The sequence below is a fragment of the Xiphophorus hellerii genome, chromosome 6, assembly GCF_003331165.1.
Source record: "Xiphophorus hellerii strain 12219 chromosome 6, Xiphophorus_hellerii-4.1, whole genome shotgun sequence".
Taxonomy (NCBI): domain Eukaryota; kingdom Metazoa; phylum Chordata; class Actinopteri; order Cyprinodontiformes; family Poeciliidae; genus Xiphophorus; species Xiphophorus hellerii.
In genome coordinates, this window is record NC_045677.1 from 6,526,525 (window position 1) to 6,554,379 (window position 27,855).

Below are 27,855 nucleotides of genomic sequence, written 5' to 3' on the forward strand. Positions count from 1 at the left end.
GCTGCGTTCAAATTTCTTTTGAACACAGATCCTGAAGGAATACCAGTCATAGGAGCTCTTCTGCACTAAATGGACACTTTATCCTGGATGAAATACAGTTTTCTTTTTTTTTTTTTTTTTTGCTTCTTCCCACCATCGTTTCTTTGCTGCGTTCTTAAATTAAAAAGAAAGGTTTGTGACGACTTTTACTCAGCATATTTAGATCAAATTGAACCAAAAAACTAATCGTTTTCTACATTTTCTTGTGTTCCAGTAACAGACAGTCCAGCTCCGCCTCCTCCACCTCCCCCAGAAGACATAGGTGTGTTTGAGGAGCCTGCTCCCCCTCCACCTCCTCCGCCTGTGGACTACGAGGAAGAGGAAGCTGCCGTCGTTCACTACAGCGATCCCTATGCTGATGGAGACCCCCACTGGGCTCCCAAGGCGTTCTTAGAGAAAGGTCAGTGCCAGTGGGGAAGGTAATATTATTCAGAGTCCCTACACAGACTGGAAAGGATAGAGTGTCATTTATGTATGTCAAGAAGTGGTGCGGGTGAGGTGGTGAGGCAGAGGCAGCGGACCCAGGAATGATGAAAAATATGAGGATTTAATGAAAATAACTTGTCCAAACAGCAGGCACGAGGAAACACTGACGACACAGAAGCTAACATTGACGAGGACCCGACGAGGAACAAGGAACACAGGTGGAGTTAAATACACAGGAGGGTAATCACAGAGACGAGACACACCTGGGAACAATCAAGGGGAGGACAGGACAACGAAGAGACTTAAGGACACAAAAAACTCTAAATGAACACAGAAAACACAGATCCTGACAGTACCCCCCCCTCAAGGGCGGCTACCAGACGCCCAAAAAAAAAAACACAACAAGGGTGGGCGGAGGGGCGCCGGATGGGGGGCCAGAGTCCAGAAAAAACAAAAACACAACAAGGGTGGGCGGAGGGGCGCTGGACGGGGGGCCAGAGTCCAGAAAAACAAAAAACAACCCACCATCGTGGGCGGAAACACAAGAAGGGCCAAGAGTCCAAAAACAAACAAAAAACTACCCACAGGGTGGGCGGAGGCAAAGGAGGCAGGAACCACGGAGGTGGTCCGGCGGTCGTCCGCGGCGGCGGGAACCACGGAGGCGGTCCGGCGGCCGTCCGCGGCGCTGGAGGCGGGAACCACGGAGGCGGTCCGGCGGCCGTCCGCGGCGCTGGAGGCGGGAACCACGGAGGCGGTCCGGCGGCCGTCCGCGGCGCTGGAGGCGGGAACCACGGAGGCGGTCCGGCGGCCGTCCGCGGCGCTGGAGGCGGCGATGATGAGTCCCGGGGGCCGCCCACAGACGGCGACGACGAGCCCCCCGAGGCAGGGTCTCGGTCGGAGCACAGGGGGTCTCGGTCTCAGGTGGAACACTGGGGGTCTCGGTCTCGGGTGGAACACTGGGGGTCTCGGTCAGAACGGATAGGGACTGGGTCTCGGTCGGAACACTGGGGGTCTCGGTCTCTGGAGGAACGCTGGGGGTCAGAGTCTCTGGAGGAACACTGGGGGTCTCTGGAGGAACGCAGAAGGTCAGGGTCTCTGGAGGAACGCAGAAGGTCAGGGTCTCTGGAGGAACGCAGAAGGTCAGGGTCTCTGGAGGAACGCAGAAGGTCAGGGTCTCTGGAGGAACGCAGAAGGTCAGGGTCTCTGGAGGAACGCAGAAGGTCAGGGTCTCTGGAGGAACGCAGAAGGTCAGGGTCTCGGGTGGAACACAGAGGGTCTCGGTCTCGGGTGGAACGCAGAGAGTCTCTGGAGGAACGCAGGGAGTCTGAGTCGGAACGCAGGGAGTCTCGGAAGGAACGCTGGGGGTCTGGGTCTCGGAAGGAACACTGGGAGTCTCGGAAGGAACACAGGGAGTCTCAGTCTCAGGTGCGCCGGCTGGAACGCCGGCTGATTCGGCCTCGGGTGCGCCGGCTGGAACGCTGGCTGGAACCGGCCGCGTAGGCGAGCCGCAGCGAAGCCTTGGAACCGGCCGCGGAGGCGAGCCGCAGCGAAGCCTTGGAACCGGCCGCGGAGGCGAGCCGCAGCGAAGCCTTGGAACCGGCCGCGGGGGCGAGCCGCAGCGAAGCCTTGGAACCGGCCGCGGGGGCGAGCCGCAGCGAAGCCTTGGAACCGGCCGCGGGGGCGAGCCGCAGCGAAGCCTTGGAACCGGCCGCGGGGGCGAGCCGCAGCGAAGCCTTGGAACCGGCCGCGGGGGCGAGCCGCAGCGAAGCCTTGGAAACGGCTGCGGGGGCGAGCCGGAGCGGAGCCTGGGAACCGGCAGCGGAGGTGACAGCTCCGGAAGGCGACGAGGGGCCGGGTCCACCGGCGGCTCACGTCGCTGTCTCCGGGCTGACCGAGGAGGTGGCGGCTCCGGAAAGCGACGAGGGGCCGGGTCTGCCGGCGGCTCACGTCGCTGTCTCCGGGCTGAACGCGGAGGTGACGGATCCGGAAGGCGACGAGGGGCCGGGTTCACCGGCGGCTCACGTCGCTGTCTCCCCCGGCGTGAGTAACGGCGGGGGCCGAATCCGGAGGGCTTTGGGGTGGTGACTGGTAGGATCTGGCGGCTAATCGCCAGGGTGTAGTCCGACTCCAGTCCCAACTCTTCCAGCAGCAGCGGAGATGGCAGGATCTCTACGTCCCTGTAGAGATCCCGCTGAGCCAACTCCAACTGCTGCTGGAACCATACCTCCGGGTCATGCTGGGCCATAAGCTGCTGTCTCACCATCGGTCTGGTCGGGTCCTTCTGTCAAGAAGTGGTGCGGGTGAGGTGGTGAGGCAGAGGCAGCGGACCCAGGAATGATGAAAAATATGAGGATTTAATGAAAATAACTTGTCCAAACAGCAGGCACGAGGAAACACTGACGACACAGAAGCTAACATTGACGAGGACCCGACGAGGAACAAGGAACACAGGTGGAGTTAAATACACAGGAGGGTAATCACAGAGACGAGACACACCTGGGAACAATCAAGGGGAGGACAGGACAACGAAGAGACTTAAGGACACAAAAAACTCTAAATGAACACAGAAAACACAGATCCTGACAATGTACATACAGAGCTCAGTTCGGTTTGGTTTGTGTCAAGATGCAAAGAGGACTAAGCAAATTTCTTTTTTCTATTGCATAATTAATTTCACTTTACATAACTCCCGCTTTAGGAGCCGTAGTTTGTGAAATACTTTACGAATTAATTCATCCTATATGAAGACTGTTATGAATATCTCCACAATCAACAAACGAACGAGGCAATTAGTCTAGTTTTTGTCTTTTATTGAACCTCCAGAAATTACACGGCCACAGCTAGGCGAAAGAAATGCTGAAAAATTGTTGAGAAACAATTCAAAACCACAAAATTTTTTTCTTCTTCTCTGAATCTGCTTTACTCCACATGCATACCAGTTGTCCTGGCAACCGACTGACATCACCTCCACTAGCCTAAATGTGCCTAAATCTTCTACACCAATAAACACGCAAATATTTCCCCCACAAAAAAAACAAAACAACAAAAAACAAAGCATTCTGTCCGCTACAGTTTTATGGTTTCAGGCTTTATGCTTATTTTGAAATTATTAATATAACACTAGCTCTGGCTAACTAGCTAATTTAAATGCCTGTTCTGCTGATGATCTGTCAGAGAACAAGCACGTGGGTCAACTTTTTTTTGTTAACTGAATTCTGCAGTACATCTACATGGTAAGGTTGTCAAAGTCAAGCTAGCATAATGAATGATCTAGTTAGCATAATGAATTATCTGCTATATAAGTGCATAGTAAACATTTGTAATTCTTGTTAAAAAGTGGGCTGATGTTGAGCATGGAAAGGTCTTGAATTTTGACATGGAAAATTTGTACTCACCCAGTCCTTTATATTCACTAAACAGACAGCATCTTATGTTTCTTCTGACCCAGTTGTGGCCATCTACGACTACACGAAGGACAAGGAGGACGAGCTGTCTTTCATGGAAGGCGCCATCATCTACATAATCAAAAAGAACGACGACGGATGGTTCGAAGGCGTCTGCAACGGCGTCACCGGACTCTTCCCAGGAAATTACGTCGAATCAATCATGCATTACGCTGACTAAAGAAAATAACCCAAAAAGCGAAGAGAAACCTCCACGAATGATGGAGCTCAGTTTTTTCTAAATATAGATCTACATATGTACAGCCGTGTGACGAGAAACGAAACTCCCATTTTGAGTAAAGTGCCATGGTGACTCTTTTTCTTTTAAAGGATTTTATTTAGATCCGCGCGAGTTGTGCTTGCATTTATTTAGTCTACTAAAATACGAATGTTGCACAAAAACGCGGAAGGAGTTTAATATTTGACAGGCTGCGGTCTGCTAATTTACACTGGAAATACAAAAAGAGGAGCCTCACTAGAATTTACCCGTAACCATACGTTTGTCATTTCAAACTACTGTGAAAAATACAGTAGATTCAGTCTGAAAACTGAGACGAGGCTCCTTTAGCTTCAAACTGCTACCTGATTATTTGCACTGCGGACCACCAGAGCGACTCTTCCCTCCGCTTCAAACGGACAACTAAAACGCCAACAAGTGCGTTTAGTTAGGACACGACTGAATGTTCCACCCTGTCGAAATCACGAAAACGTTTACGAGCGGGAGTGTGAAGGTGTGTGTATTTACAACGCTCTGTGTCGAATTACAAAGGAAGGTTGTACAGAATGCATCAATAGGCGGAAAACAAAAAAAGAGACAATTTCCTTCTTCAGTCTGGTGGAGTTTCTTTCTGTACTCTAACGTGTATATAACGTGTAACGTGACCAACTGCCAGTTCAGTACATTTTGTCGGTGTGCTTCGTCAGTGGAGGTGAGCGGTGCCAAGGTTGGGTTTCTTTTTCAGTTTAGCTCATTTTTACTTGAATGTTCCAGTTTTTTGTCCTCAACAGTCACGGCGCCATTTCCGTTTTGGCGAAGGGATTGTGTCTGTTCCGTTCTGATTCGGTCGTCGCCGCTGCATTCGGTGACTCTGTCCGGCTTCAGGACTCACTGTTGCGTCTGTTCATGTTGTTTTCCTTTGTGTCGTAGCTGCACTGATACTTATCAACGACTGTAGCGACTTTGATTTTCCGTCTCGCGTTTGATTGCGGCGCGCCAGTCGCCGTCAAGCGGGGAGCGACGAAGGACGCCCCGGGAGAACTCGTTTATTCTGCAAACATTTGCTGGTTCTGCGCTTTCCAGTTGGTGCTCACCGACCCGAACAACCTCAAGTACGACACTGCTTAACGGAGAATTGTAACGAAGGACGCAGAGGCGTGTCTCTTATTTTCCAACGTCGCTCGCTTTTTGATTGTAAATTCCTTCAATCATATCTGTAATGTGAATGTAGGCAAACCAGCAGTAGCACGCTGTCAGTCACTCCTGATCTTTGGTCCAAGATTATGTGCTAAACATCTCTAGCTACTGCTGAGAAAATATGTTTAAAGGGATACGTTAGCTTTGCTAAGCTAACATTCTATGAAAATTTTGAGTAGTAGTTCCCTTACCTGCGGTAGAGACAGGAAATATTCCAGTGAGTTTGCGGAAAAGTTAAGACCTCAGCTAGTCAGTCATTGTTTCAGCTAATCTTCTGCTGCTGTCTCCCAGCCAATTAAAATGCTTGAAATGATCAGAAAACCTGGGGTGTGATGGATGCAGCGCAGTCCCATAGAAAACAAATGTTGTAGGCTCCTTATTTTTGTTGCTTCCTATTCAACAGAAGCGGGCGCTAACTACCCATTGACTGCACTTGCGTGAAAGTAACAGAAAGTGCTTAAATGACCGACATGTTTGGTCTTTTCACCTGATACTTCAGTGCCTCCCTTTTCTAATGTCGCCCTGTGCAAGTGCCCAGATCAAGAGCCACCCACTGCCCTTCAAATACAATGCTACAGTAGAGGATATGACGTAGGGTTAGGGTTCACATGTAAATAACCATAACTCAGTCAGCAGAGTTTAATGTAGTAAAACAGATACTGTATGCCTGAGAAAATAGCAGCAGGAAATGGTATCCTGTGAAATGTTGACAATAAATATCCACTTATGTAGCAGTGTACACCACAGATATAAACATTTTTCAGTTTCCGTTGTTTTAAATGGACGAAATACGATAAAACGGGGGAGAGGTGGTGTAACTGACTAGCTGTTAGCCTCCTACCACTCTCACTCTTCTACAAACTCTCTCTACACTCTGATATCTCTCTGCTGCAGGTAAAGGAACCTCACTTCCAACAATATGTGAACTACACCTTTACGGTCTAAAGAATGAGGGCTGTTGGTAGTTTCCTCTCTAAAAAGAAAACCCTGCTCTTACAAAATGATTGTCGGTGGAAGTAAAACTCCTACATATCTCTGAAGCCTATTGATCACACACTCGTTTGTACTTTGAAGGGATGGCTTTTCGTCATTTTTACTTTTAACAGAGAATGTCCTGATGTGAGCAGTATTCGTTCAGCCTCTCTGCATGATCGTGTGTCATTTATAGACTATGATTCTCCAGTGCGTCTCTGTCTGGATTGTATTTGACATCATGAGGCCGTTTGTGGGTTTTTTTTTTTTTAATTGAGAAGACAACTTTTTTCTACATGATGCATTTTTAACTTTCCATTTGACTTGTTTTTTTGTTTTTTTGTACGTGAGAAACAGCAGAGAAGCGTTTGCTCGCAGTTTGTATGTGAAGGTTTTATTTATACCCTTTTTGTTATTTGGAAATCATGAACTGGCCACTGGCGGGCAGAAAATGTTTACTCGCCCCTAATGCCAGGGCATCACGAGACATGGCACCGTTTCTCCAACGTGTTTTCATATGCTCAAACGTGGAATCAAGAATAAGAAGAAGAAGGAAAAAAAACGTGTAACTTAAATGTTCATGGGAATAGAATCTGTTTGTCCTCCTCTCAGTTTGTACATAGAATGTGCTCATTGAAATTTATGTACAGTCTTTTTGTAATAAACAACTCATTGAAACAAATTTTAAAGTAGTTTTTTTTCCAAAATGAAATGGAAGTAAAATTCCAGATTTTTCAAAATCGGTCATATTTTCCTTGGCGTCATATAGATGTTTATTGTGACGTGTATTGACACTCTTGGGTCAGAAAAAGACAGAAAAGTATAAATTTGCACTTTTTTTCTGTGGTTGGTTGAAGGTAGCATTAAGTTAGGTTCTTTTTACCTGAAAATAATAACAATTAAAAAAAAACTTACTTTTTTGTATTACGTTGTAGCAAAGTACATTTCTTCTGATATTAATAACTTGCTGCTGATTACGCTTCACATAAACGTGTTTGTCGTTTCAGCGGAGGAAGTGAACGGAGCCGTTCAGCGATCTCTCGGCTCACTTCTGGCAGTGGAGGATTGCTGTAGCAAGGGCAATTTCCAGCAGGCTTCATAAGCTCCTGATGTGTTAATCAAATTTTGCCTGAATTCACACCACATGGTTTATATCCCCATGTCATAAACGGCGTTTACCCTTATACAGGAGCAACATTAAATACGCACAAAAGACGAGATGCTAACCAGTTTTTTTCATAGGCTAAATAATGCAGTCGCGAGCCACATCTTGCTCTTGTTGCTCAAAATACGCGCACAAAAGAAATCTGGACAAACACCATCTTAAATCAGCTTTAATAAAAACAATACCCTAACAATAAAAACTTTATGGCCCATGGAATACTTTCAGCTTTACATTTTTGGCCACCTTGGCAAAACGTTTGTACACCACACAGTTTGTACAAAGAGTCAAAGATCCCTGTCTCTTTATGGTCCAACCTCAGAGACGATGTATAATGTCTTGTTGGAAAGGGGGAGCAGGACAAATGTCCACAGCAGGACTCCCAATGATTGCACTTATTATACTTTTTTTCGTAAACAATAGTTTCCTAACCCCTTACTGCCTGAATTTTGCATTTTTATTTTAAGAAAATCATAAATTGTATTTACAAGTATATGTCATTCACACTGTGACCACTGGACGGTGATGGTGCCAAAGTGCCTCCAAACGGATCCTTTGTGTTAAATGAGCATCAACAGGAAACCGGAAGCAAATCGAGAAGATTTCTCAAGAACAATAGTCTAAATGGGATTAACACAGAATTCCTCTCTCTGACTTTGTACAACCATGACCTATAGTACAAGGTCATGCATATACTATGTGGTACAGGCATGACCTCGCACCTTACAGTACAAGGTCATGCCAGTGCAAATAAAAATGGGTTTATTTGAAGTCAGGGATGTCCAAAGTGTGGCCCCAGGGACAATTTGCGGCCCACTAAGTGATTTTGGACATCCTCCTACCACAAATATGCAAACTCCAGGCAAGATGCTGTGCTGAGGGAAGTTCTTGTTTGTTTCAAAGATATTCTTGTCCAGAAGGAGGATTGAAGATGTCAGGTGTCAGGTGATGATTTAGCTTCAGTGGATTTGGCTTATGAACTTGGGTATGGGCTTTCCAGGGAGGTAGCACCGTTAGATTTCTCTGCAGAGAAATATAAAGAAGTTCCCATTTTTGAATTGAAACGTTTAGTCAACAAGTTGTTCCTGCCTGATTGTTGTAGCACTACATTTGCGATATCTAAAGAGATTTGGAGGATTTAGCTTGGACAGAGCTGCTTCAGACAAACCATTCGTTTGTTTCTTCTGCATTTCTGGGTTCTCACCTTTGTTTGCTGCTGAGCAGGGAATCTGCAGAGCGGATGCTCTGGTCACCGCAGCCTGATAGTTCTTGTACAGCGCAGCACCGTACTGAAACGCACACACACACAGAGGACACACATCTGTGAACACGCAACACAATGCGCACATCACAGCGAGCGGCGATGAACCTGACCTTTGCTATTCTGATGGAGTTGACCCAAAGCAGAAGTGCGTGTTTGTCTTCACAGCACAGGATCTTGATGTAGGGAGACTCCTTCTGGATGCAGGGATGCTAAGACGTAGAAAAACTTCTGAGTATATTTGTATTTTATTGCAGAAGGATAGCCTCACATTGGAGCATTTGAAAACCACAACTTTAAATTTCAGTTCACTTTAACACTCCACTTAGGTTTGCCGTGAAACAAGAAAGGAATGCGTGGAAAAGCGCCTCATGTCTATACTGTGTATGTACAGTGGAGGATCTGTAATGCTGTGGGCCTGATTTTCTTCCAAGGATCCCTTGCTAGAGTGCATGGCTTCATGAATACTTTGAAACAAAAAAAAAATCTGGTGAACTAAAAAAGTGTCATCAGTGAGTCTTTCAGTGGGACAATGTTGCAAAACGTGGCCAAATCAGCACAGAAATGGTTTATCAAGAAAATCTGCACGGTGAGCTGAAGAGGAGTTTGTACAAGCGATGACTCTGATTCTGGGTGATTTAGATTAATAAATTATTAAAAAAATAATAACTATGGCGAAAAATTGCTTATTTATCAGATATTTTTCGATGGGATTTTTGTTCCCTCACTGAATAAATGTTTTCTGGCTTTGCATCAATTTGTCATCGTGAGATTATGCCACTATAAAAGCTGGATTTATTTTAAGACTTTTGACACGTCCAGGTGCCAACAAATGTGCCTTTGTTTGATTAAACCACCGGCCTCGGTTGTTGTGCTACAACCCCTCATTTTCCAAACTGGGTCAAGCTGAGATGAGCATGCTGACATTGTTGACATTTTTCATTTAGAGCTACACAGACAATGAATGTGTTTTATTATGCCTTGTATAAGGCGCTGAAGGAAATGGTTTCATTATTTTCTTTAACGAGTAGTACAAAAATAGAGCCAGCAGAGGGCAGTGTGGGCTCGCTAAAACTGAAAAAAGAAGGGACTGCATTTGCTATTAAATGGGGTTTTTTTTAACCCATATTTAGAGAGTTTAAGCTGTGCTGTTTTTGTTGTTGTGTAAAGCCAAAAAATATGCCTGCATGACCTCTTAAACCTGCAGCCTGATATTTGACTCCACATATTGTTACCAGCCCTCTTGCTGCTCTCTCGGATCTTTTCAGCTGAAACTACAAAAACACCTCAGCTCACTCCAGTGTAGAGCACCACCTCACCGCCCTCTGTTCCTTATTTTGAGCGCCGTCTTCCTCTTTCACTTTGGCTGTTTTCATATATGCACCTTCATGAAGTATGAGGGGAGCTAAAAATACACCCATCTGTGAACTCTGAATGCAAGACATCTGTTAAGCTTCAATAGCCCCAAGTGGTAACTGATTGGTACGAAGCTGATCATGAACCTGCATTTATTATACTTAACAGCAACTGTTGTCATCAGAAGTCCTCCTAATGCCAGTCACTACAATCAGCTGCTGTCGCCTCAAGACCAGTTTGAACATTAGGAACGAAAAATGTAGTTTCCGCCAGTGCGCGATCAAAGTACTTTTCATAGAGAAAAAACACCTGAAGAGTAAAGGAGCTCTTTAAATCTTGAACAGCATCTCACCTTTAACAGGAAACAGAAGTCTGTGGGCGCTCGGTATTTCTGTTTGTAGCTGCTGGCGGTGTAGACGTTGACTTTTTCGAAGCGAACAAAACAGGCGAGATCAGTGGAAGACTTTGGAGAGAAACAGAAATGTTTAGGATGTGCGTTGCTGAAAACTTTGGAAGATGTACAAAGGATGTCACAACTCCTTCAAGACAAGTATCCACAGCACCTCTTTGCGGTCATGAGCTACGGCAAATGTGACTCGTGGTCTGGCACTACATGCTGGTAGCGTTCTGATGAATCTAACCTTTCTCCTCATGTGAAAAGGCCTTTGGACATTGGTTCCCAGCCCTTGCCCTCAGGTGTTCCTCTTCTCCATGTTTTAGATGTGTCTTTATTGCAGCACACCTGATTCAAATCATTGCATGACCTCTTCTGTTATGTCTATTGTAATCACTCAGTTGTTTAAGTCAGGTGTGTGGCAGCAAGAAAACACCTAAAACATGCACTGTGACTAATGGCACTTGAGGGTCGGGGTTATGAACCACTGTTGTAGGAAGTCTTCTGTAACCAATTGGTAGCGTACAACTAATATGACATTTTCTGCCTGGATTTGAAATCCTGAGATTAAATCTAGCAGTTTTTCACTACCGGACGAAGCACAGCAGCCCCGTACATCACATCACCATGCTTCACTGTAGACATGCTAGACATTCTAATTCACAGACCTGAAAAGTTTCAGTTTTAATTCAGAATCCCAATACCTCTTTGACTCATTTATGGAGCTGTGAGGAAACTGGAACCATTTTTTTTTGTTGTTGTTGTGGTTTTGTTAGGCCTGCGGTAGAGTGTGTCTTGGAGTTCAATGAAGAAGCATTTCAGCGTTTAGTTTTTACCACTTGCTTTCTCATGGCCCTTGGCAGTCGGTGATTGCTTCCTGTTTTTACCCCAACTATGTGGTGCAGCCACTGCTCCTTCAACTTTAACTCTAAAAACTTTCAGCGGTATCTCTAGGAACATTCACAAGCTCTGTTTTGTTTTGGCAAACCTTTCCTTTTTTCTTGTTTGTACAAGGTAAGAATCTTCTCTGAAGATACTAGACAATTATATTGATGGAGTATTCATTGACAGTAGGATAAATCTAGACAAAATATTGCAAATGTTACTTTTATTTAACAGTTCCTGTGTAATTTGTTTCTTGGAAGCACCTACACAATTTTGAATTCGGCAAATAAAATCTATTTGTAAGAGGGATTGAATAGTTTTAGCTGCAACTAAAACCTTACAACTTTTCTTCCTATTTTCTTTCTCAGCAGATGAGAATAATGTTGACATGTTTACCCTCACCGACAAACACGGGGTCGTTGGTGACAAGTTGAAGCCTAGTGACTTCCTGAAAGTGAAGCATTTTGACTGGCTGCTATTTATCTCTCTCTTTGCAATGAGTTTCAGTCATCTTTCCACTACTTGTCTTTTAAATAGAGTCTCGTATCAGCTCATAAGAAAGACTGCCTGATCATGTGGGGATACAGCAAATGGTGTATGGCTTGTGCTTGTATGGTGCTTAATCGAGTTCAGAGGACTCCAAAGCTCTTTACTCTACATTCAGTCATTCACACGCTGATGGTGGCGAGCTACTACACCGCAGCCACAGCTGCCGTTGGCGAAACGTAAGGCAAATGAAGTGTCTTGCCCAAGGACAAGACACGGCTGGAACAAATGGAGCCGGTTTCCGAAATGGCAACCCACCAGTTACAGGAGAAACTCCAACCACCATTGCCTCAATATAAAATGTGACGTACAATGAAACACCCAGATGCACATTAAAAACTGCTGGGTGTAAATCAACTCAAAATAGGCTTCTTGTTTTTTCCTGCAAATCAAGTCTAATCAAGGTTTCAATGATCAATCCAAGTCTTGGTTTATTAACACAGTAGAGTTGAGTCAACACAATTCATTTTCAGCATTTAGTTATTACCTTTCTGTACAGATTCTGTGAACAGATCTTTGGTCAAAGTGTTAATGTTAATCATGGCTAGCACTAGCCGTTGCTAGCTACTTAGCAGTTAATGTTATTTTAAGTTAGACTCTACTGTATATGATCTAGAGTATATGTATAACAAATATGCTAACAGTAACTGTTTGACTAGCAGTAATGATTTCCGATCCATTTTGGGATTCCTCGTGGATATGCATTGGGTCCATTGCTCACTTTGTACAATTTGTCTTCCGTATCTGTTTTGGGAAGCGCTTTTCATTCTTTGCTGATGACATTCATGTTTATATGTCAGCTACATTAAACAGCAGTGCATTCAAATCACCAATGAACTGTCTCAATCTACATTTAGAAGAGGTTGAAAGTGACTGATGCCAAACTCCTGCTTGCAGGAAGATGGGACAGATCGTCATTTCAGGGTCAGATGAAGTTCCATCCTGTTAACTTCAATAGAAAGAAAAGTTGTTTGTTTGCAAAATCTAAACAAACTAATATACAATTTTGAATCATTTGCGCATCACATTTGCTCAGTTGTTTGCAATCTGAATGTCCAACTAAACAGACAGGCTGGATAAAGGATACAACTTTTTCACAGCAAGAGTCTCTGTTAAAACGAAGCCTTAATCTGCTCGTCAACGATCTCGAAGAAGATTTTTGGACGTGGGGGTTGAGTGTGAGTGTTTGCACTTGTTTCCTGCAAACACCCAGTTCTAAATAAAATTATTTTCAAACTCGACACAGTCGCGGCATAAAAATGTCGCGCTGTATCGGTTCTACAGTTTTACGCATCAGCATAAACTGATGTCAAAAATGATCTGCTCTTTACCAGATTCTAAAATAAACCCAAAGAGCAAAAAAAAACAGTAAACAGGTGTGTTAAAAAGAAACCCAGAGAGCAGAAAAACAGTCAGCAGTTTCCAGGTTGTAATTATTCACATTAGAAAAGTTAAACTATAGTGGAAAGACTATAGAGCAGTGGCTTATACCAACAGGAGCAAAAACTACTGGTAGCTGTTAGTCTTTCATATTGTTGTGAAGTAAATTGCTGCTGACTCCTCTTTACAACAGCAATTCATGTAGTTTTTAGGGTATTTGCTTCTCTGCACTCGATGTTCTAATAAGGTCCACTACAGCATGTCAGTCAGGTTGAGATCGGGGCTTTTACTGGCTCGCTGCATCACGCCGAGTCATCATCTCCAGTCATTCTGTTGTAGATTTGCTGCCGTGTTTGGGGACATTTCATTGTAGCCCGACTCAGTTTTTGCTCAACATCGTGACTCGGAGTTCGGGCAAGTTAGTAGTCAACCAAAACAAGCCCAGATCATCAACTCTCCCCTCTGTGTTTAACAGGTTCTGCAAGATGTTTTCACAAGCTATGTTTAGGTTTCAGCAAACAGGGGGCTGTGCATTATAGTCAAATATCTCTCTACTTCCTCAACCACCCCCCATTTGTCAAAAGAGCCTTCTTCAACAATTTGTTATATAGTCAGATGCAATCCAGCCAGAGTAAATAATACTGCTTCATTCTGTTTGGAGAGAGTGATATTTCTTGGCAACTTGAGATGTTGAGAAGATTTTTAGCTGTCATAAATGTTTTCCTGTTGTTCATAATCTTATTGTAGAATAATGGACTTCAGACAGCTCTCCAAGGTCAATGCCGATGTCTTCCCTTCTTAGTGTTGTGTTAACACACATCTGCATGCGCCGACCCATCTGTGAATGATTAGATAGTCCACTGCTTTCAATTTGAACCACCTGGATCTCACTTTACTTCTTAAATAGTTTAGAAGCAATGCAGTAGTATAATTAAAGCACTTTTTCACTAGTTCTATAAATAATGATGTGTTTTTACACTCTTGAGGTTAGATTTAAAGGAGCAGTAACATGTGTTTTCCAGGCATAGGCTTGTGTTATGTGGTTTTTTTTATTATAATTAAGTAACTATGTTACCTTCAGTTGTTATAAAAATGCTATATATTCCAGATATGACTTAAAAGGACTTTTAATTCTGGATTTAGTCTTGAAATTGGGCGACAGAGGCCGTCTTGCTCTTTCTGAAACTCCGCCTTCAGGAAGTCGTCATGACATGGCTCCTCTATTAACCCTTTAACAACATTTTTACCAATGTTTCACTGAGAAGTAGCTCATGTAATGAACTCAGCAGATACTCAGTTCCACCAGGTGTTTGCTAATTGCTCCTGGCTAGTCTGAAGGAGCTGAGTGAGGGAGGGCTGTTCCGTGAGGCAGAAGCTCTGAAGCTTGGAAACTGCAGCTCTGAAGGCGGGGCTAGGTCCAATCGGGTGTTTTGGCCAGCTGAATGGTTGCCATGGGAGATAAAACGATTTCTCAAACATGCGTGAAAGAATCAAAGCAACACTCCAGGTATGTTTTTGATGAGCAAATAACATTAGAACATGATATAAAGCTCAAAAAGGTTAGTTTTTTATGACACTACCCCTTTAGCTTCTTTCCTTTATGTGTCATACCTTCGTTTTTCCTTTGGGGACATAATAGATCCCAGAGGCCCTAAGCATGAAGTAGCGAGGTTTCCAAACCTTCTTCCCATCTTCTTTTAGGTATAACACGCCCTCGAGATTAGGGACAATAGTAGTAGAACCTCCGAAATGCTCCTATTGTAAGAAAAGAAAAACAACGCAAAGGTAATTCTCGGCTAACTGAGTTAAAATGTGTGATGGAGAGAAGACCGATTTGGTTTTCCCATAACCAACCTTGATAAGAAGCTCTTTGGCCTGGCTATTCATATCGCTGCTAGATTTCTTCTTCTTCCACATGTAAAAAATCTGCAAATTGGATTAGGGTTAGGGTCAGGGTAGGTAAAGCGCTCAGGCATTTCTCAAGACCGGAGCTTACCTGAGGCTCTGTGAACATCATGTACTTCTGAGGCGTTGACAAGAAGTAGAGTTTGTTTTCGCTGTGCCGACTCCAAGCAGACAGCGGTTCCACCAGACACTCGTGATCCTCAAAGGCCCTTTCTGAGACAATTTGAGGAAAACGCTGCCTGAATGAGTGCCTACATGGCTTCAGCTCGGATGTTCAGTGTGTGCTGGTTGTCTCACCAGTCTGCAGATCTGGATTGGTCTCACACAGGCTCCATTCAATGCTGCTCTCACAGTGTGTCTTCTCAAACAGAGTGTCCAAAACGTCCCTGACTGTCTGCGTCTCGTCCACCATCAAGGTCTTAGAGCTGTTGTCACTCATCAGGACCTTTATAATCAACTACAAGGGGCGGAGTGCTTGGTTTAATTGAGCTGTGCTACTGCAGGGTGGAAGTGAGACACTGAGCGCTGAGTTTACCTTCCTCACTTTGGCTTCTTTCAGTTTATCCAGAGCCACTTTAATTTTATCCGCCTTCATTTGGGGTTCGTTCTGGAAAGCATGAAGTGCAACATCAGAACAACAGTGGGAAAGCTACGATCCACATGATGATGCCTTGGCCTCCGTCTCTTTAAGAAGTTTCTGCTCTTTCTGACACTTCGCCATCAGCATGTCAACATGACGTTTCTCCATCATGCTATTTACAACTGTTCTTAGGAGTGAGAAGTAGTTTGGAGGAGGAGTTCAGCAGATTCACAGATCTATCAGGTGTTTGCTAATATCTCCAGCAGTATGATGTTAAATCAATTTGTTTAACATCATATCATGTTATGTTATTTCCTCATCAAAAACACACCTGGAGTGTTGCTTTGATTCATGCATACACATGTTTGAGAAATCCTTGAATCTCCCGTGGCAACCATTCAGCTGTGCAAAACACCTGGTTGGGCCTAGCCCCGCCTTCGAGCCCCAAAGGTGCCCCACTCAGCTCCTTCAGACTAGACAGCAGCAATTAGCAAACACCTGGTGAAACTGTACATCTGCTGGGCTCGTTATTCGAGCTACTTCTCAGTGAAATGCTGGTAAAAATGTTGTTAAAGGAGTAAGTAAAGGAGTAAGGAGGAGGAGCCATGTTGTGATGACTTCCTGAAGGCGGAGTTTCAGAAATAGCAAGAGCTTCTTAAAGAGATAGAGGCCCAATTTCAAGGCGTTAAATTAGGAAGTTGAAATTCCTTCAAGTCATATTTGATATATGTAGCATTTTTTAAAATAGAAGGTAAAATAATTACTTGATTGTGCTATAAAATGGCAATATGCACCTGGAAAATACATAGTACTGCCCCTTTAAGAGGCAGGATAGACTTTGTAGAGGGAGCTGGGCCATAGCAGTTCATTTTAACTCGCAGTGTTTTATTGTAAACAGTGCCTTAAGGCGACATGTGTTACACTGTATAAGAAAACTGTCTTGAATTGATTACAAAACTGAAACTATACAATAGTTTCATTTGGTTTAATATTCTAAACTAATTTGAGCTTTTTTGTTGTTGCGATGTGGCGCCAGTCCTATCAGTGTCTGGAAAATATTCTGTATTATTTGTGTGTGAAAAATTGGGAGAAACAGGTAAACAGTGGTTGACTTGTATATTATTTGTGAAGTACATACTATGGTGAAGATAACCTTATAAATAGTAAATCACTTCCTTAGTAATTGACAGATTCTGTCATGATGTGTGTAGGAGTGGACCGAATCGCAGCAGGCAGTAGACGTAGTTTATGTGGATACTTATTTTAATGAAGAAAATTAACTAACAAAACTACAAACTAGAAACTAGAAGATCTAAACAAAGAAATAACCTAACTAGAATCGCTAAAGAAGGATGGGCATACTGTAGATTCAGACAAAAGACTGACTAAACCTAAAGTGACAAAATAAGAAAACTAGAAACACTACTGAGGAAAGATAGAAGTACATAAGAAATAACTGGAACTACTAAACAAAGGTAAACCTAAACTCAGACATGTAAAAATAACTGAACCTGGAGTGATGAAAAATAACAAAGAAATAAACATTACTAGAAACACTACAGGGAGGCTGAAATAAGGAATAACTAGAAGGATTAAATAAAAATAAACTATAATCACTAAAGAAAGCTCGACATAGACTCAGACATACAAGAATAACAGAACCTAAAGTAACTAAAGAATAACCCCAAGTAGAAACACTATGAAGGATTGAAAATAAGGAAAACAACAAGGCAATTCTAATCACACTGAATAACCTCAAATAAAACTGAAAGGACCATGACGGGCTAACCTAAAGTGAACTAAAACATAATGCTAAGTAAAATGAAAAGCAAAACCAAAACCAAAAACTCAGTCCTGACAGATTCCAAGTTCAAGGCTTCATGTCCATAGTGGCTAAAACACATCTACATTTAAACTTCTAGCATCTAAAATCAATTCCAGACATTAAAAAAAAAAAAAAAAACAGAATTAAACCACATGTCTGTGTACGTTTGCCCAGACGTCTACAGAGCATTTCAATGTTGAGCTATTTTGAACTAAAAATGAATTTTTTTAAGGTTTAAATAATTTCACGTGTGCAGTGCCCTGTGAAACTTTTGAGTCCTACCATTTTCACAGCTCTCGATGACTGAGTGGTGACCACAGGAAAGGTCACCACAGGCTCGGACTCTTGATAAACGGCAGGTGGTGCGGTTTCATTTCCTGTTGGGTTGCTGTTGCCATTGTGTGTGGGAGATTGTTGATCAGTGGACTTTGACTCCAGATCGGCCACCAGAGCATCCAGATCATGGTCCTCCAGCTCATTCAGAGACTCTGCAGATGGATGTTAAAGGAAAGCTTTGCTTAGATCAGGGGTGGACAATCCTGGTCCTCGAGGGCCGGTGTCCTGCAACTCTTAGATGTCTCCCTGGTCCAACACACTTGTATCCAATAGCTGAATCACCTCCCAAGTGCAGTCAAGTTCTCAGAGTCCTGCTAATGACCTCATTATTTGACTCACGTGTGTTGAAGTAGAGACACATTTAAAAGTTGCAGGAGACCAGCAACTCTCTAAGCCTGGAGTTGCCCACCCCTGGCTTAGACAGTACTTTAGCTTTACACGTTCTGTCACCACAGTAAGATTACTGTACGCTTTGTGCTACCAGCGAATGCTAGCAGCCTGCATCGCTAAGCCTAGCCTACTGGTGTCTTTATCATTATTACCTTTAACTTCCAAACAGCATATTAAAATATATTTTTTGTTATTTCTAACCTACAAAAGTCTGTAAAGTATAAGGGACTTCGACTGGGATGCCACGCACTCAGAGAATACCACATCTGCTACAAGTTAGCTTAGCAGTTAGCTTTTGGCGCCAGGGTGGGCAAAATTTTGCTTCCAGAGAGCCATATTGGTTTAGTTAAAGGAAGAAGAAGACCAAACATTTGTTTTGAAACGTTAGTCTTCCAGGCAGCTACGTTGGAAAATACTTTCATGCTTTATTTTCTGACGATGATGAGTTTGTAGCGTAGTTAGCGTGTCGGCTCTGAGGTTTCTCCTTGAACACAGTGACACAGTCTTCTGGCGCGTTGTCTGTGAGATGACATCTGTGATGATACGTGGAGTTTGTGGTTAAATGTTGGAACACTTAGAGGGTTCGGTATTTTTTTCTATTTTCTTATGTTTTTAATAATCTGACTCTGCCAAACATGTCTGCCAAAAAAACATCAGATGTTTTGTAAAAAATACTTCATATTTCCAGATGTTTTTAGCTTAATAGAAGTTTTTTTAAAGAAGAAAAAAAAGAGACTCTGGTAGTTTGTTTAAACTAATTTTAGATTGGTAAAGAGATTTACTTCTGACCTGCTCTGCCAATAAAATTTTTCACCACGTCATCCATGTGCATTATTTTTAGCATCAGGTTCTGGCATGAGAGTTCATTTGGATGCAAAGCGATAAGGGCTGCATGCTTTTCCCTGGAGATAATCGTTGCTAACACAGGAGGAAATGAATACAACATTATCTGACCCTCGTGCATATGCTTATGATAAGACCTGGCTGAAATTGTGCAAGCTCAAAAATAAGAGTGAAAAAGACTTCTTCCTTCACGTATTAATACATTTCTTTAAAAAAAAATGTATGCATTGAATCTTGAATCAGTCTTTCTGTTGTGAATTTTCACAACAAAAACTACATTTGGCTAAAATTACATAAAGTATCAGCTTTTTTCCCCCCATTAGAAATAAACAGCAAATTTATAATCACAGTTTTAATCTTCACAAAAATATGAATCTTGCATGCTGAACGATGAATACATTTTATATTGGAGTGTAGCTCGCTCAAAAGCCCGCTAAGCTTCAGCTAATACCGGGTTCAATTGTAAATTGTTACATTTTAAATTGAACAAAAATCTGTTTTGCCATCGTCGCCGTCTCAGATGAAACAGCCGAGAATGATGGAGAACTTGCCGTTCAGGTTGTTGAAGCCGATGGAGAAGGAGCTCTCTTGCGGAGTCGCATCCACTTCTGATGAAACTGTGGCTTCTGCTAGACTCTGCAGAGACGTGCAGGGACCGGAGGTCAGGGTTCAAATTAAATAGTGAGCAAACTAGAAGACTAACAGAATAAAGAAGGTTTAGTTAGTTACGTTTGAACTCACTTGTAACATGGGATAAATGTCTTTATATAAGTGAAAAAATCTGCCAGTGGAATTAGTGCTTTTTCATCAATGTTAAGGTATTATTGACTGAAAAACAAGCTCCTATTTCTTTGCTAAAAAGTTACTTGTAAGTTAGTTTTGTCTTATTTCAAACATGCTAAGATATTTGCACGAGAAACTAGAAGAAAAATATTTGGTGTGATTTTGTGTTTTTGCAGTGGGTGAAAGCCTTAGAGCAATCCGATAACCATTAGCTGATTTTGTCAAAAAGTGGGCCGGGCTGCTGTCAGTTGGAGCCCCTTAAAGCATTCAGCATGCTCAGGTGAGTAAATCTTCATCAGTGAAGATGGAGCGCTTGCATAGAGCAACACGAGATTAATTAATGCACCTGTCTGGTCCTTCGTTTTTGAAAGCTTTGAGCATGTATTTATGCATTTTGCAGCAGTAGTGCGTTTGAGAATACCTTTGGCATCTCAGAGTTTTGAAGCTCAAGCTCAGGCTTGGCTGTGGATGTTCGTAATTTTACAGTTTTGGAAGTGACAGGCAAAGGCAAGGCTGGAGTTTAAATTACTTAATGCTCTGCTTCCCCAAACTAAGTTGAAGCAGATAATTAATATAATGAAAGGGATGTTTGTACTTTAATTTATATCCTTTTCATTCACACCCTCTTGTTTGAGATTGCTTTTGCAGTTATGGTTTTGCAAAGAAAGCGCTCCAAACTATCAGTGTGAGTCAATCTGATATGAACTACAGACTGATCCTATTCTCTGCGTTGCTCTCTATTCCTGCTTCTATGCAGGCATCGGAGACGGAGAATGGTAAAATATGCCTCAGGCTGAGTCTCCATGAGACATCAGTATGCTCTTGGCGGAAGCTGCAGTTTCTTATGATGAGCAGCTTACGTCGTCTCTGCGGCCTGATGTCCGACCCACATGCAGATGCTTCGGTTTTCATTCTGTTTATGATCTGCAGAGTCCAAACACAAAAGCGCCCGGTGTAATCTGATATCATCCGGACAAACGCGGCGTACATCGCACGATTAACTGATTCCCCAAACGTGGATTTGAGCAGAGAAAGGAACCGTCTCCTGACCGTTCTGGTGACACTTAAAGTAGAGCGTCTGCAGAAGAAACGGCTGCAAGGCCTTTAAAACTTGAAGCACAGTTTTATTAAGACACAAAGTCATTTATCAGTGGTATCTGGTTCTGTGGGATTGCTCCTTTAACTGAGCCGACCCATAAACATGGGAGGCTGCAGCTCATTTTACGAGAGGCAAAACCATCAGGAGCAGCAAATCAGTCAGAAACAAACGGACCTGCTGATGCCCAGGAGCCTGAAACATACCAACACAAACCAGTTAGGAAGGTCAAGAGATCCTGAAGAAAGGATGATGTCATCAGGATCAGACTGTTAGGTAAAGGGAGTTATCTGTAAACAGCTGTTTAGAGAAGAGTATGTGAATCGAAAAATGAAGAGGAGTCGTTTGGCCATACATTTACAATTAATATTTTGAGCCGCACAAGAACGTTGGTGAATTTAAACCAACCAAAAACATCAGGGAAACATCGTCTCGCCAAATCATTCATATCCATGAATTGTCACAATCACAAACCGTCTTGCGTTGGATTATTATTTTTTGTTTGTTTCTTTTGCTAATAAAAATCCGAAAAGTGCGGTGGGCATCTCCACCAAGTCAACACTTCGAATAAGCACCTCTTAATGCAGACGGACCACCTGCATGAGTAGTGCTAGCTAAACCTTACCTACAGTTAAAACCAGAAGTTTGCATACATATAAAAAAAGACACAAACACTTTTTTTTCTCCATGTCTCCAAGCCCAAAGCATAACTGATCCCTCTCCATGCTTACAAGATGTTTTTTTTAATTTTTTTTATTTTTTTATGAAAGCTGCTTTCACTTTCTCAAAATACTGTTTCAACAGCATTATGTAGAAAAAAGTCTTTGTTGCATATTGGGACTTTAATGCTGCAGTCAATCTATCAGAAAGCCTTTTTTTCTCACGCATTGATGTATTTTCAGATTTTCTTCATTGATTCAACGATTCAAATAAATGAACATAATGCGATGTACGGTGAAAAAAATGATAAAAGAAATAAAATAATTGGGTTGTAACTGTTGTTTTTCCAAATTTCAGCATATTCTGTCACAGGCAGGTTTTCCATTTCTTTCCATTGACACCAACATGCTGACTGACTTGCATCAAACTGACAGTCTTCCACCAGCTAGCTTGTTTGCACATTAACATTCAGACAAACAAGATCGGTACTTTCTACCTCGAAAAAGAAAAAGAAACTTACCTGAGAGAGATGATCCATCTCTCCCAGCAGGTCACTGAACATAGCATCGATCTCGTCCATCTGCCAAAAGTAGCAAAATTATTATTATTATTACATACTGTACATCTCCTTGCAAAAGTATTCTTATCAACTGAACCTTTTTTTTTGTTGTCATTTTATTATATTACAACCCAAAACCTACTTTTGTTTTATTGGGATTTTATATGGCGGACCAACAGAACGGAGAGGGCATAACCATCAAAATCTAAAAAAGTGTGATGTGTGTTTGTAACACACCCCCTTTGCTCTGATTTTCATAAATGTAATTGAGTGCAACAAATTGGCCTCAGAAGTCAACTTATCTGTAAATAGAGTCCACGTGCTTTCAGAGCATGTAGATGGGAATGTGGAACCAAAAGAGTCCTAGCTTGCAGCTAAGCAGTGTGAAGGTGTGTAAAGCATTTCCCCCTTTGTTTGCCTGAATCCCTGCGCAAGCAGCCCAAATGTTTTCAGTAAATCTAATACAAGAGAAGGTGCCTGTACTATTTCAATACGATTTTAAAGAGTTTGTAAAGTAAATTCAACTCTGCTTTGGTCTTTGTTTTGTTTTTTTCCCCCTGGTCTCAGCCTTCCTCAGCGTCTTGGTCTCGGTGTGCTGTGGTCTCGATTTCAACACAAGTCAGACTGCAAACTTGAGTCTAATTGAGACTCTGAGGCAATACTTGACAACTGATGATTGTTGACGCCGCCACTCCAATCAAACAGGCAGGAATGCCAGTTTCCAGATATGCATAGGTGATAAGAGACCAAAAGACATGAGACAAAAGACAAATGCTCACTTGACGAGGTTTTAGTTGTAAAAATAAGAATACCATGTGTCATTTATTGTCCTTTTCTCAAATATACGCTACTTTGTGTTGGTCTGTTGTGCACAAAATAAACTAATGTTTTTTTGTCTGCAAATTTCAAAAAAAGTAAAAATAGAAGGGATATGTACACTTTTTTGCAAAAGTTGAGAGAGAATATGTACTAGATTACAAAGCAAAGCACGTCAGGAACTGAAAACGCACCGACACTTTCAGTTCAGTTTAAAATCAGTTTCAGGCAAGAAGCACCGAAAATCGAAACGGTTTGAGCTTAATCACTCTCTTCACACACACACAAAAAAAAAGAACGTTGGGCATCTTGAGCGACGCTCTGCATCTCCAGAGCGGATGATGCAGAGCTGTAAAGGAGCGGAGCAGAAATGGTTTCCATGCTCCTCTGGCTGTAAACAAACACAAAGTGCCTTTAATCACAGCCCAGTGTGCTTCACCCCCAATAAACCCAGAATCAAAGAGGTGGGATCTCAATCTAGACGGTGTCCCACGTCGATTTCTATCCTCACACCTCGTCCAAAAGCATTCACTTAAGCTTCTGCTTAAAGGGCACGAAATACTTTGCATTTATTATTCCTGCTATAAGGTTTTATTGAAGCGGACAACTCTTCACAAAACTCAGCGTTTGGGTGTTTCCATATGGAGGCGTCGTCTTGCCAGCTCCCAGGATCAAAAATATACCTTTCATGTGGATTGTCTTCAAAAAGCAAACTGAGGAATGAGCTTTCTGTGGTTGCCAACTTGGTGAAAGTGTTGCAGAGAGGGGCTCAGACCCACCAAGGTTTAGGGAAACGGCGAAGAAGGACAGTCATAGTCCATCTGCGTTTTGATTTTACAAATTGGTTTTGTCTGTGACTGAAGAAGTTCAATGCACACAATCATAAAACTTGCAACTAACTTTTATTTTACTTTATTTATTTTTTTATGACATATTTCTCAGCCAGTTCTTGTTGGATTCACTGGTACGTTTTGGGTCGCTGTCACGCTGCTGGTCCCAATTTGTTTCAGTTTTAGTTTTGATTTTTCCAGATGCGCTCACATTGTCCACAAGGAACCTGGATTTTAAGGCAGATTCCATGACAATGAGCTGGACACATCCTGCAGCCACAAAGCATCCCCCAAACGTTCGTGTTAGAGTACGTTCACACCAGCCCTGTTTATTCAAACTCTACTCGGAGGCTCCTGAATCTGCTGTCGGTGATCTCCTACTTTCTCACTTCCACAAAATCTGGCCCATAATGGACCCTTCGACAATATAACTGTGACGTTAAAAGGAGATCCGGATCAGTGCCGATCTTTGTTGACTCATTGGGAAATATGTTTTCAGTTACAGACTTCTTCTTTCCTCACTGAGATCAAAAATGACCTTTGTCATTTCAATACTTTTGGTTAAGGCTAAACAATGGGGAACTACAGCGTGGCAGGACAAATCTGTTTCTTGTGCATATCAATCTTTTTCTAAAGAGCTCTTCAGGGTGTTTGATCCCACAGTCCCTGACTGGGAGGCATCTAGGGGTTAGCCATCCCTTAAGCAAGGCAGTAAAAGCGTCATAGTTCATAATTGACCTCCATTTGCTCGCTGCAAACACTTCCTGGAATCAAGATGCATTAATGGATGTGTTCATGCAATGACTTAATGATGACATCAAAGATGATCGGGCCACCCAGAACTACCCAAACTCACGCAACGATTTGGACTCGGATGGGTTCAGACTAGCAGTACAAAGGATAGAGAAGAAACACTCAGAGGCTTATTTTGTTTTCCCCAGACTTCCAAGACCAGTCCAAGAACCTAGAGATTGTTCTCCTCCTTTCTGTGGGGGAAACAGTTTCACAGGAGGAGACTTGACCTTTATTGTTACTGTGGAGCCAAGGGCCATACGGTCTCTGTCTGTTAAAAGAGCAGGTTCAGTTGACAGGAGGAGAGCTCTACACCTTGGCAAGGTGTCTAGCTAATCTTCTACCTTTTTCCCAGCCAACATGTTGATCTCTCCTTCAGCCCATCATGTCTCAGTTTTCATTGATTCCACAGCAGATACACAATAAATGGGTGAATCTTTAGCCGAGAGTCTCAGGATTAAGCTTAAGAACTGTAAGTCGGCACTTCACTTCATCGGCCCATTCCTCGTTTCCAACACTGTGGACCCAGTGGCTGTCCTTGAGGATTCACCCCACGTTACATGTCTTCCAAGTCAAACCCAATGTCATGTCTACGCCGCCACCAGTTCATCGCTCCACTGCTGAGGAGCTGAATTTCAGATTCTCGTGGATTCTGAGAAGGTTAGTGGCTTTAATTTTTCGTTTCTTTGAAACTTATCTCACATCTGCCACTAACTTATCTCCTCCCCCCCCCAGCGGCTCCTGAATCTGCAGTTGGCGGTTTCCTGCTTTTCCACTTTCGGAAATCTTTTAACGATCACTGATTGCATCTGGCTGGAATTTTGGGTCCTCGGTGCTTTTCATTACAATTTTACACCATTTCAAACAATGTCTTCACAATGACTTACTAACAAATATTTGTATCATCTAAACTTTACACAATGCTAATAAATGAAACCATCTCTTAGTGTTTGCGGTACATAAATCCAGGATTTTTCTCTGCAGAAACAGATCATCATTTCTAAACAAAAGGCAAATAATTCACTGCAGACATACAGACAAACTGAAATTGTCCTTCTTATGTGTAAGCTCGGCTAAATAGACTACCCATTTGCTTTAACAGAGTGAAGGGGAACAGGTACATATCCTTGGACGCCAAGTCTTGTTTTCGCATGAAAGTGAAAAACTCTGTCCAAACCTGCGCCTTCACCAGATGTGGAAATTAAGATTTGATTTCTGTCTTCTACTGCTTTTCAGCTGAAGAACCGAATTCAGGAACAAATACATAAATAAATGGAGTTTTTGAGCATGATTCATGACAAACCCACAGGCCTTTTATGATGCCCCCGTCTCATGGGGCCTGTCAGAGTTGTCGCTCGGTGGGAGGCATCGACCTCGCGCATCAACAAAACGAGAAACGGCTGCGAACCCGCCGGGCACGTAAGCAATCGACTTCAACCCAAACTCTGGGTAAGAAAACGATTCATCAAGACTGTGCGCTCGGAAGGAACACGACGACAGCAAACTGCTGACAGGCCACTGTCATGTTTGATCCCTTTTTTGTGGCTGAGAGCTTCTTGGTGTTTCCTAATTAGTTGCACGTCCCATGTGTTTGGCTCCTGTGAGCGAACATGTGCTTGACTTAATCGAGGCTGACGTGGATATTCTGGTATTTAACTCTTAGGAGGTCCGATGGACCTAAAAGAGTTTTGCTTCGCAGAAAAGGCCTGACGAGTTCTAAAGTCGTGTCCGCTGCGGGATTTCACTCAGACCCACTGAAGCACATTCGTTCACGGAAGAAATTTCCATTTTTCTTCGTCATGCAAACAGGTAAAAGGTGTTGTTGTTTCAAAGACGGCTCTCACACTACGCATCTTTGCTTTGCATCTGCATAAACTAAACTTACAGAAAACAAATACTGCTTTATAAATGCAACATACAGTTAAAAATCAACTGAAAAGACACACACACACACACACGCCCACGTGCGCATGCACATCTCTGCGAACTATAGTTGTAACCTTCTTACCTCTTCTGCCTTTCACACATGCGATCACCACCAAGTGAGTGTGACTGATGAGCAGCCCACAGGTCACTTTTATAATCTAACCACATGTCCACATGACTCATAGCAGACATTCACTGAACTTCCTGAGGAATCAGGAAGTAGATCAAACTTCTCTAGTAAAAACCCTGTGAGGTTTAGTTTTTTTCTTTTTCTAAACATATTGCTTACATGTGCTTCTGCACCACAGATAGAGTCGGGCATTTCTTCACGCCTGTGTGACGCCACCACTGCAGAGAAGTCTCATTTGAATACAGCTTTCTCTGTGTGTGCACAAATAGCCTTTGTGGCTTGTTTGTCTAAGTTGCAGCTATTTGCTTCTTTTAAATACTCACCTGGCATCAGATAAAGACAAGCTCAAGTTATTTTCCGACTTTCGATCAACCAATGGAGCTTATTTGTACAGCACATTTCAGCAATGAGGCAATTCAAAGCGCTCTGCTTCATGAAAACATAAAAAACATCAAAGACACATCGTGAAGTCAATAACTGCTCGATGTGTGCCATGATAAATCATCAATACATATCAAATATATTGGTCAATGCTTCAGTAACTGCGGCTCAAAGGTGGGTTTTTAGTCTAGATTTAAAGGAACTCAGGGTTTCAGCACTCTTGCAGTTTTCTTGAAGCTTGTTCCAGATTTGGGGTGCATAGAAGCTGGATGCTGCTTCTGCACGTTTGGTTCTGGTTCCGGGGTTGCAGAGCAGAACCACAACCAGAAGACCTGAGAGATCTGGAAGGTTCAAAGAACACAAATCTGTCTGGGTTGAATGGTTTGTTTTCTTGTTTTTCCCCATTTTTGAGAGCGGCTAAGAGGAATGGCTTCCCTGTCATGTGAGAGGATAAATGTAATCAAGGGATGCACAAAAAGAAAAACAACACACCAAATCTTACAGAGTATTTTGGTCTAGTTTCTACTGCAAATACCTTAGTAAACTTGAAATAAGATAAAACTAACTTACAATAATATCTCAACGTATTAATGTGCTCTTCAAATAATTCAAAAATAAATTTGTGGAGAAGGGGAGGTTTCCAAACCTAACACTGCATCCTGGGTGTACGAAGGAGCGTTAGGTCAGACCCTTCCTCTTTGTAACCATCACAACTCCCAACAGAC

General features: G+C 42.7%; 2 protein-coding genes across 7 annotated transcripts in view; one reads left to right on the top strand and one right to left on the bottom strand.

The window, feature by feature from the left end:
• LOC116722130 (abl interactor 1-like) overlaps nt 1-6,976 on the top strand; it is a 31,862-nt gene extending 24,886 nt beyond the window's left edge. For all 5 annotated transcript variants that reach the window (XM_032566300.1, XM_032566298.1, XM_032566299.1 and 2 more), the window contains 2 exons: nt 254-439; nt 3,914-6,976. In XM_032566300.1, the coding sequence (XP_032422191.1) occupies nt 254-439; nt 3,914-4,089 (362 nt within the window). In that variant the 3' untranslated portion in view covers nt 4,090-6,976. The remainder of the gene's footprint in view (nt 1-253; nt 440-3,913) is intronic.
• A 624-nt stretch (nt 6,977-7,600) lies between these two features.
• LOC116722136 (amyloid beta A4 precursor protein-binding family B member 1-interacting protein-like) lies at nt 7,601-26,816 on the bottom strand. 2 transcript variants are annotated; one of them, XM_032566313.1, is made up of 13 exons: nt 26,702-26,816; nt 22,217-22,276; nt 19,709-19,793; nt 17,871-18,076; nt 15,719-15,790; nt 15,481-15,640; nt 15,275-15,396; nt 15,133-15,204; nt 14,890-15,033; nt 10,426-10,536; nt 8,831-8,929; nt 8,661-8,745; nt 7,601-8,038 (listed from the first exon to the last, which is right to left on the bottom strand). In XM_032566313.1, exons 2-13 carry the CDS (start codon nt 22,274-22,276, stop codon nt 8,028-8,030), a joined length of 1,227 nt encoding a protein of 408 aa, XP_032422204.1. In that variant the 5' UTR covers nt 26,702-26,816; the 3' UTR covers nt 7,601-8,027. The 2 variants fall into 2 exon arrangements, with proteins under 2 accessions (XP_032422204.1, XP_032422203.1); XM_032566312.1 differs by having other exon boundaries at nt 7,601-8,479; nt 26,702-26,815.
• Nucleotides 26,817-27,855: the final 1,039 nt, after the last annotated feature.